At 40.2% G+C, this 10,283-nt stretch overlaps 1 protein-coding gene and 1 pseudogene across 3 annotated transcripts in view; both read left to right on the top strand.

Moving 5' to 3' along the window:
* The window catches only part of Tmtc1 (transmembrane O-mannosyltransferase targeting cadherins 1), a 158,818-nt gene that overhangs the window by 26,060 nt on the left and 122,475 nt on the right, over positions 1-10,283 (top strand). For all 3 annotated transcript variants that reach the window (XM_070038266.1, XM_070038272.1, XM_070038281.1), the window contains 2 exons: positions 1,112-1,288; positions 4,497-4,700. In XM_070038266.1, coding sequence (XP_069894367.1) covers positions 1,112-1,288; positions 4,497-4,700 — 381 coding nt within the window. The remainder of the gene's footprint in view (positions 1-1,111; positions 1,289-4,496; positions 4,701-10,283) is intronic.
* LOC138836185 (large ribosomal subunit protein uL6 pseudogene) lies at positions 5,382-6,449 on the top strand (annotated as a pseudogene).

Raw genomic sequence — 10,283 nt, 5'->3', positions numbered from 1 at the left:
AAGAAAAGGAACAAGTTTATCCATTTTTCTTTCAATATATACATCTATGTGTGTTTATATATATATATACACATATATATGTATCTCCACTGGTATGCAGAAGCATATAAAAGTTCTTTGCTCAAGTAATCATGATGACAATAAATACTCAGCATGTGATAAATGGTTGATTCAGTCCTCCATACAAAAGCTGTGGTCTCATTTCTTGCTTTGTGTTGGTTAAACACTGGGGTTCTGATTTGAAATAGGGAATCTGGCTCTAGAGCTTGCTCATACGTGATTCACTTAAAGCCTGTTACTACCCACGTACAAGTATTTTCTTAAAGCTAGGTGCTGGTGGCTCACACCTGTAAGCTTCTCAGGAGGCTGAGATCATAGCCAGTCTGGATAGACAAATCAAGAGATTCTAATCTCCAATTAGGTAGACAGAAGTGGAGGTGTGGCTCAAGTGGTAGAGTGCCTGCCTTGAGCAAAAATCTAAGGGAAAGCATCCAGGCCCTGAATTCAAGCTCTAGTGCCAACATACTCAAAAAGTATTCACCTAAGTATCTTTCTATCTCATGAATTAAGTCTCTAAGGTATCATTTTAATGTCTTTATATAGATTTATTATTTAACATATTAGATTTTGAAACAATTTGCATGTACTATTATTTAAGTACCAAATTTAGTATGTTTTTCCAACTTAGCAATGTTTACTTATTTAGGTACTAGGGCTTGAATTCAAGGACTGAGTGCTGTCCCCCAGCTGCCTCCTCCACCCGCTTCACTCTAAAGGCTGGTGCTCTACCAACTGAGCCGCAGTTCCAATTTCTGACTTTTTGGTGACTAATTAGATATAAGAGTATCACAGACTTGGCTTCCTGAGCTGACTTTGAACCATGATCCTCAGATCTCAGCTTGCTGAGTAGCTAAGAGTATAGTTGTAAGCATCCAGCTCTATGGTAGCAATTTTAACTAATTATATGATGAATGCCTTGAAGAAAGCTTTGCTGAGCTGCTTAATTGCCTAGGGGACAGCAACATTGTTACTAAATCTTATCTGTAAAAGGTAAGATGTCTTTGTGGCCCACATTTCTTAGGTTAAAAGAATGTACTACTGTGTTTTCCAGAAGTCTGGGTCAGTGCTGTGCTGGGGAAAGGTTCCCTCCCACCGGTTCTCCCATCTTCTTGCTGCTCAGTCTGCTCCTGGGGACCTGCGCTATGCTGGTTAAAGAGACAGGCATCACAGTGTTTGGAGTATGCTTGGTTTATGACCTCTTCTCTCCCTCCTACAAGGAAGACAAGATGTAAGTCATTTTATACATTCTTTTGGGCACTGGTACTAGGATTAGAACTCAGGGCCTCATGCTCTTGCTTGGCTTTTTTTGCTCAAAGTTGGTGCTCTACTGCTGGAGCCACATCTCCACTTCTGGCTTATTGCTGAGTAATTGGAGGGAGATAAGACTCTCTTGGATTTGCCTGCTCTGGCTGGCTTTGAAATATGACCTTTCAGATCTCAGCCTCCTGAGTAGCTAGGATTAAAGGTGTGAACCACCAGTGCCCCTGGCTACATTTTACACTTTTGATATCAAGTGCTGTCTAGTTGAGAATTCCTTAAAATGCTAGTTTCTAAACTTCCATTGAAAATAAATAGAAATAGAAACAAATTAAAATATAATTTCACCTTAGATTGTAATATAACAAGACCTATTCCATTAAGATAAATGTATTATATCTGTTTGGACTCCTTACATTTTATGAAGTTTTGTTAGGACTGTAAAGTTAAGGAGCTTCAGATTGGGAAATAAAAAAGTATCTTAACTGAAAATTTATACTGCCAGTATGTTTTAGTTGCCTGCTACTGAGAATATCTTAATTCACACAGAATTGATTGTATTTATTAACAGCTTGCCTGAATCTCTGAGTTCAATGGAACATCATCCATCAAGTAACACTGCTAACTTAGAACCTATGTGCTTGCCCTAGCCATGATGTTACATAAAGGTTTTAGGAAGTGCCTTATTGGAGTTCTATAAGAAGCCTGTCTAAATCATACCTGAATAGGTAATACATTATTTTCAAGATAAAACAAGCTTATAGCGGGACACTGATGGCTCACACCTATAATCCTAGCTACTCAGGAGGCTGAGACCTGAGGATCACATTCAAAGCCAGCCTGAATAGGAAAGTCTGTGGGACTCTTATCTCCAGTTAACCACTAGAAAACTGGAAGTGGAGCTGTAGCTCAAAGTGATAGAGTGCTAACCTTGAGCAAAAGAACTCAAGAGGCAGTACCCAGGCCCTGAGTTCAAGCCCCACAGCTGACAACAAACAACAACAACACTCAGTTGCCCATTTACATTTAAAAGGGTAAGGAATGTTCATTTAGTCTGTAGATTACAGTTGGTAAGAATAAGGCATATTAAAAATTGAAGCACATACCGCTAATGCTTCTCTCCTATTAAATTCATAATTACTACCAATTTTATATGCAGACTTTTTTCCTGTGTGATAGTACTAGAGCTTGAGCTCAGGGCCTTCTTGCTTCATTAGCTTTTTCCTCTCAAGGCTGGTGCCCTACCACTTGAGCCACAGCTCTACTTCTGAATTTTTGCAGGTTAATTGGAGAGAAGGGTCTCTCAGATTTGTCTTCCCAGGTTGGCTTTGAACTGATATTCTCAGATCTCAGTCTTATAAATAACTATGATTATTGGTATTGAGTCACATCTGGCTCAGATCTATTTTTTCTTCCTTCCACTCCCTCCCTCCCTCCTTCCCTCCTCCCCCTTTCTTTCTTTCTCTCTCTCTCTTTCTCCCCTTCCTTTCTTTCTTTCTCCCCTCCCTTCCTTCCTTCCTTCCTTCCTTCCTTCCTTCCTTCCTTCCTTCCTTCCTTCCTTCCTTTTTCTTTCTTTCTTTCTTTCTTTCTTTCTTTCTTTCTTTCTTTCTTTCTTTCTTTCTTTCTTTCTTCCTTCCTTCCTTCCTTCCTTCCTTCCTTCCTTCCTTTCTTTCCTTCCTTTCCTTTCCTTTCCTTTCCTTTCCTTTCCTTTCCTTTCCTTTCCTTTCCTTTCCTTTCCTTTCCTTTCCTTTCCTTTCCTTTCCTTTCCTTTCCTTTCCTTTCCTTTCCTTTCCTTTCCTTTCCTTTCCTTTCCTTTCCTTTCCTTTCCTTTCCTTTCCTTTCTCTTCTGTCAGTTGTAGGTTTTGAACTCAGGGCCTGGATGTTGTCCCTGAGCTCTATGTGCTCAAGGCAAACACTCTTCCACTTGAGCCACAGTGCCACTTCCAGTTTTTTAGTGGTTCATTGGAGATAAGAGTTTCATGGACTTTCCTGCCCAGGCTGGCTTTGAATCTCAATCCTCAGATCTCAGTCTCATGAGTAGCTAGGATTACAGGTGTGAGCCACCAGTGTCTGGCCTAAGATCCTTAACCCTTATAATGTCCTGGATTTATTTTGCCTTGGTCAATGAAGAATTTGATTTTGAAAATAATTGTTTTGTTTTTTAAATCACATCACCTACACTGTGCTGTTAGATTTGGATCACATTTCTGTCTGGGAGTGATATACACGAGGATAATTTAAGTATGTAGCACTCTCTTTTGGCATTTTGTAAATCTTAAACACATATAAAAGGAAGGATCTCAGTAATTACTTTAACACAAGCTTGGCGCAAAATTGCCCATGAACCAAAGCCCCTCCTCTGGCCCTGGATGAGGAGCACCTTTGATTTCTTTCAACGTATGGAAACAGTGGCATCACCAGCCTTGCTTTCAGAGGACAATCTTGAGGGCCCTCTTTTTTCCCACAGTTGTCTTCTTGTTACTCCCCTGCCTCCTTCCTTTGCTTCCTCCCCACCACTCCCTGCTTTTTGTTCTAGTACTGGGGCTTAAACTCAGAGTCTGGGCACTGTCCTTTAGTTATTTCCTCTCACAACTGACACTCTACCACTTGAGTCATACCTCCACTTTTGGCTTTTTACTGGTTTACTGGGAATAAGAGGCTCACAAACTTGTAAGCAGTGATCATGAGCCCACCAGCACCTGGTTAACTTAAAATTTTTCTTTTTGCCTATCTGTTGGTTGTAAATTATTTATCAGAGGATTGCTGATAGAAAAATGTTATCAATAATATTTTACATGACCAAAATAACAAAAATCTGGAACACCATGTCAATTAAATATTATAAGAAATAATAGTTGAAGGTGACAGGTAAAAAAGTATGCATGCATATATGTGTGTGTGCATGCATATATGTGTGTGTGTGTTCGTGAGTAAAGAGGGACTAAGTCCTAGTCTACTATGGTAGGAAGTCAATGATAAACTCCAAAAATTGTAAAAAAGAGAGTTTTTTGTTTTTGTTTTTTTAAGTTAGTGTCAGAAATAATGGGCTCAAAGTCTTGACTGTGGTTGTTTTCAGGGAGGGGCCTTGGGGACAAAGGTAAGAAAACAGTCTGGTGTTTCTTAGCACAAGGAATTGTTCATATTAACTTTGTTTACCTTCTCTTCTGTTGTTCACTCAGGAGCAATGGAGTCCTCCCTGAGCACAGTCCTCAGCAGCCTGGGAGCCCCAGCACCTCCGCCCTGCCACCCCACACCCACAGAGAGAATGGGAGGCAGCGGCTCCTGCACAAAGGGGCCTGGGGTGGCAGCCACTCCCCCCTGCCACCAGAACCCAAAAGCAGTGGATTTCCGGTATCTCCAAGAGCCCTGTGGGCCCGCATGAGGTACTAGCCCGGGTGTTGGTGGGCATTCTTCACTGTTCATTATTGCCTGCTCTGTGATGCCTGGAGAAGGAAAATGTACACCTCCTTTTGCTCCTTCCCTTCCCTTCTCTTTTCATCTTTTTCCTGTTCTTCTGTGCTCTGTCCCTCTCTCCCTTCTTGGCCTATATGAAATGGGATAATAAAGGAATAAGCCAGTTGCTGGTGGCTCACTTCTGTAATCCTAGCCACTCAGGAGGCAGAGATCTGAGGATTGTGGTTTGAAGGCAGCCTGGGTATGAAACTCCATGAGACTCTTATCTCCAATTAACCACCAGAAAACTGGAAATGGTGCTGTGACTCAAGTGAGTACTGGCCTTGAGCAAAAAAGCTCAGGAACAGTGCCCAGGCACTGAGTTTAAGCCTGATGCCTATCGAGAGAGAGAGAGAGAGAGAGAGAGAGAGAGAGAGAGAGACAGACAGACAGACAGACAGACAGACAGACAGACAGACAGAAAGAGAAAGTTATAGCTAGAGGAAGCAAAAGAAGGCCTGTGTCATCTGTGATTCTTTGAAGATAGGGTCATGGGCCATGATCTATGAAGCTTCCAGCATCAAAAGAGAGGCCGCTCCCTTTCCTAGCACATGCTCTGCCACACCTCATCTCCTTCATATGAATTAATTTTTTTTAATTTAAAAATTTTATTGTGTGTGTGTGTGTGTGTGTGTGTGTGTGTGTGTGTGTGTGTGTGTGTGTGTGTGTGTGTGTGTGTGTGTGTGTGTGTGTGTGTGTGAGAGAGAGAGATACTGGAGCTTGAACTCAATAACTTGGCACTCTCACTTGACATTTTTGCTCAAGGCTGGCATCCTACTACCTGAGCCACATACCTAGCTTTTAGCAAGTTAATTGGAGATAAGAATCCCAGGATTTCTCTGCCCAGGCTGGCTTTGAGCCTTGTTCCTCCGATCTCAACCTCCTGAATATTTAGGATTACACATGTGAGCCACCAGTGCCCAGCCTGTTGGTGTGAATTTATGCCAGCACAGGTGCGGAAGGGAATCCAGGGAACTCTTCTTCTCATCACATTTTTGAGAATTCAAGAAAACCTTGCGGTCTTTGCCCCATCTATTGGGAGAATGAAGACCATTCTCAGCCATCAGACGTCCACATTCCAGAAAATGTTGACATCACTCTGAAGGGTCACATGGTGATTGTGAAGGGTCCCCGTGGAACCCTGCGGAGGGATTTCAACCACATCAACGTGGAACTCAGCCTCCTTGGAAAGAAAAAGAAGAGGCTCCTGGTTGATGAATGGTGAGGAAACAGAAAGGAACTGGCTACCATGTGTACTATCTGTAGTCATGTGCAGAACATGATCAAGGGTGTTACTCTCGGCTTTCATTACAAGATGAGGTTTTTGTATGCTCACTTCCCCATCAATGTCATTATTCAGGAGAATGGGTCTCTAATTGAAATCCGAACCTTCTTCAGTGAAAAAGTTCAGATGAGGACCGGTGTTGCTTGTTATTCTCTTAACCCCAGAAAGATGAATTAATCTTTGAAGGAAATGATTCTGAACTTGTCTCAAATTCAGCAAGCAACAACAGTTAAAAACAAGGATATCAGAAAATTTTTGGATGGTATCTATGTTTCTGAAAAAGGAGCAGTTCAACAGGCTGATGAATAAGATCTAAGTTAATACATCTTTGGAGACTGTTTTGGATCCTGACCAGTTTCTGATACTTCCGTGATGCAATCAATAAAAGAATCCTATTTATTTGAAAAAAAAAAAAAGAAAAGAAAATCTTGAGTGTGAAATTTTCCTTCTTATGAATATTTTAATGTAGTAGTGACATTTAGCAGTGTGTTCATCATCACAGGTATATTTATTGAAGTATGTTGCTTGCTTCTTAAATACCTCAAGCCACAGCAAAGTAAAAATGTAGTAGTTATTTGTTTAAAGATAAACTTAGACACATCAGAATTTTCAAGAGTTTCCTGGAGCAGTAATGGCAACTCCAACCACAGGTTGAGTGTGGTCGCTACAGGAGAGTGAGAACTGAAGCACAGCAGAAAAAAGTAAAAGATTGCTTAAAGTGGAATAGTGGCCTTGTTTGCATTTCCTAGTGGGAAAACTTCTGGTTAAGTTGGGGCACTGGTAGCTCACACCTGTAATCCTAGCTACTTAGGAGGCTGAGATCTGAGAATCATGGTTCAAAGCTAGCATAGGCTAAAAAGTTCATGACACTCTTCTCTGCACTTAATCACCTAAAAGCTGGAAGTGGAGCTATGGCTTAAGTGGTAGAATGCCAGCCTGCGCAAAAAAGTCCAGTAATGAGTACTCAAGGCCCAGAGTTCAAGCCCTAGTACTCTTTCTCTCTCACACACACAAAATTAGGTATTAATCCACATTCACTTTAAGTTTAAAAAAATTTTTTTTGGTCTTTTGTAGCTTTTTTTTTTTCCCCCAGGGCTGAGGACCAAACCCAGGGCCTTGTGCGCGCCAGGCAGGTGCTCTTCCGCTGGGCTAAACCCCCAGCCCCTAAGTTTTTAAAATTTTTGCCTGTAGTTTTTTTTTTCCTAGTCCCTTTATTTAAAGATGAACTAGGTCATATGTCATATGTGCTGTGGAATTCTCTCTAGAATGGTAAAAACACTTCAGTCTTTTGGTGTAGTTTTTAGATGTCTGTAGCCAAATCACTGTCACGTATTTGGGGGTTTATATTGGTGATAGATCCAAAAAGAGCAATGACTTTCTGACTAGCATAATAACACAGACCAAACCATCTAGCACAATTAAAGTTATTTATTATCAAGCGAGTTTATTACTGTTTATGCCCAGGGTGCTACCATTTAGATACCATGACCTTTTCTGGCTTTTTTCCCCTATATACTCCAATCTTTTTTCTTAGTTTTTAGTATTTTTGTTTGTTTAAACAATTTTTGGTCCTGTACTGGGTTTTGAACTAGGGCCTGGGCACTGTCCTCATCATTTTTGCTTAAGGGTGGCTCTTTACCACTTTAGCCACACTTCTACTTCTGCCTTTGTGATGGTTAATTGGAGATAAAATTCTCACAGACATTCTCTCCTGGGCAGACTTCAACCCATGATCCTCAGATCTCAGCCTTCTGAGCTGCTAGGATTGCAGGCATGAGCCACTAGTACCTGGCTTCCTTTGGTTCTTAAACTGAGCTTAGCACAAAAATAATTTCCTCAAAATATTTCTTGCTTAATCCGGAACACTACACTAAAAGCTTTTGCCAATAAATCCCATGCTAAGAGACAAAATTCTTTTTAATTTATGGATAAAAGTTGTTGGAGTTTCTAGTGGCTGACAGAGTCAGGTTTGTTCTGCTTAATCTCAATTGGATACTGATTCTTGGCAGCCTTATTCCCCCATGAATCTCAGCCAGTGCGTGATAAGTTCTCTCCTCTCACCGTGTAGAGCAGTCAAGCCCAGGCTTCTACTTCCAACCGCATGCACCGGGACATATGTGGAAAGAGAAAATGCTCATGAGGCAGGCATTTCAGGTTGGCATGAGACTCCATTGCTTCACAAGAAGCTCCTAGAATTGCATCTCAAGTCGTACACTTTTCTATTGGCTTAACTGATGCCATGTACAGTATTCAAGAATGGCAGTTGTGGCTTCAAGGCCAACTTTATGTGGCTTAATGGCAGCTTTCTGTTCTTATCCAGAACACAGGAGATCATAGAGTGTTGTAAGGGGTTGCTGTGGATTCTTTAGTATTTTGGTTAATGCTGTTGTTGTCCAGCTTAGAATTTCTTGTTTCCTGTTCCTTTTTTTTTTTAAGAAGCCTGTTGAGAGTGATTGTAATAAAAGCAGTGTCAGTTTATCTTAGCATTGTAAACACTTATAGGACATATGAATGATTCCTTTGTGAAAGAATTGAGGATCCTCAATCTTTACCTACTGAGTAGCTGGAATTACAGGAATAAGACACTGACACCTGGCCATGAATAAGCATTTGCAAATACCTAAACTCTGTTTCAGATTCCTCTTGCATCAAATATTGCACCTAACTCATAGGGTTATTGTGAAAAATGAGGTAACATGTAAAATGAGCTTCTAATAGCTTTTTTTTTTATTGTTATTTTGTTTTTGTTTTTGTCTGTTCTGGGGCTTGAACTCTGAGTGTAGGTGCTGTCCCTGAGTTTGTATTGCTTAAGGCTAGCCCTCTACCTTTGAGCCACAGCTTTACTTCTGGTTTTTGAGTGGCCAGCTTTACTTCTGGTTTTTGAGTGGCTAATTGGAGATAAGAGTCTCACAGGGACTTTTCTGCCCAGGCCGGCTTCAAACTTCGATCCTCAATCTCAGCCTCCTGAGTAGCTAGGATTTCAAGTGTGAGCCACCAGTGCCTGCCTGGTTCCTAATAGCTTTAAAAAGATTTGAATCTCTTCTCATGTTTATTTCATGCCCAAGCCAGCTTGGGACAATTATTGTTTAGAAATGTTTTCTTTTTATAAACTTCTGAAGGGAAATTGTAAAATTTGACTCAATTTATGCTTTGACTTGTTTATGCTATTTAGTTGGTTTCATTTTATGGGATTATAGTATTTTAGAGGGAAATAGACAATAAAAGTTAATTTTTGTAGCATTGATTGAAAATCCATGAGCGTTTAATAGGATAATAGAAAGCTTGTGATAAGACTTTATTTTTAGCTAATGAATGCTGGCCTTGTTTAAAAGAAACCTCAAAGTTTGTAGTTCTTAGCTTCTGAGATTAAAAAAATTTTTTCATATAGTTAGCATGATATTTAAATGAGTCATTAATAAACGATTAGGTGGAAAATCAAATAATACAGCTTAACTCACTAGTTTTTACAATGGTCAACTTAATTACCATGGGAAGAACTATTTCATTTTATAGATTTATGCATTTTTCCCCCCCTCCCCCCAATTTATGCATTTTTAATAGTATATGATCTTTATTTCTTTATTGAAAATTCATACTGATCCTGAACTCATTGGAAGCTACTGTTTCCAAGAATGATCCAATATTACTAAGATTTTTTTTCTTGTCAGGTGCTGGTGGCTCAGGACTATAATTCTAGGTACTCAGAAGGATGATATCTGAGATGCAGCTGATGCAGAAAGTCTATGAGACTCTTACCTCCGATTAACCTGCAAAAAATAGCCAGAAGTGGAGGTGTGGCTCCAGTGGTAAAGGGCCAGCCTTGAGTGAAAGACTTAAGAATAGCTCTTAGTCTCTGAGTTTGAGCCTCTGTATACTCTACCCCCAAAAATGCTTTGCCCTTACTGCTTTAACTTGCACACATATTGCTGGAGTGTTGGAAGAGAACTTTATGGATTTTTAGGATATGAAAACAATGAATTTTTCTAATTGAAAAAAAATAATCCAAATCCAAACAACTAGCCAGAGTTACATGAAAAGATAGGATACTGTTTGTGTTGTATCTGATAAACTCTGTGTGCTCTGATGAATTACTGGTATATTTCAGTGTCTATATGGTGGAGTGTTTTGTTAGGGTCAGTTAAATATTGTGAAAGAGTTTTTAAAGCTTTACTTTTTCCCCCCCAGTCCTGGGGCTTGAACTCTGGGCCTGGGTGCTGTCCTTCAGCTC

The sequence above is a fragment of the Dipodomys merriami genome, unplaced genomic scaffold (genome assembly GCF_024711535.1).
Source record: "Dipodomys merriami isolate MVZ:Mamm:240054 unplaced genomic scaffold, mDipMer1.0.p SCAF_10, whole genome shotgun sequence".
Classification (NCBI taxonomy): Eukaryota; Metazoa; Chordata; class Mammalia; order Rodentia; family Heteromyidae; genus Dipodomys; species Dipodomys merriami.
Note: the sequence above shows the minus strand (reverse complement) of the source record. Positions and strands in the feature narration are given on the sequence as shown.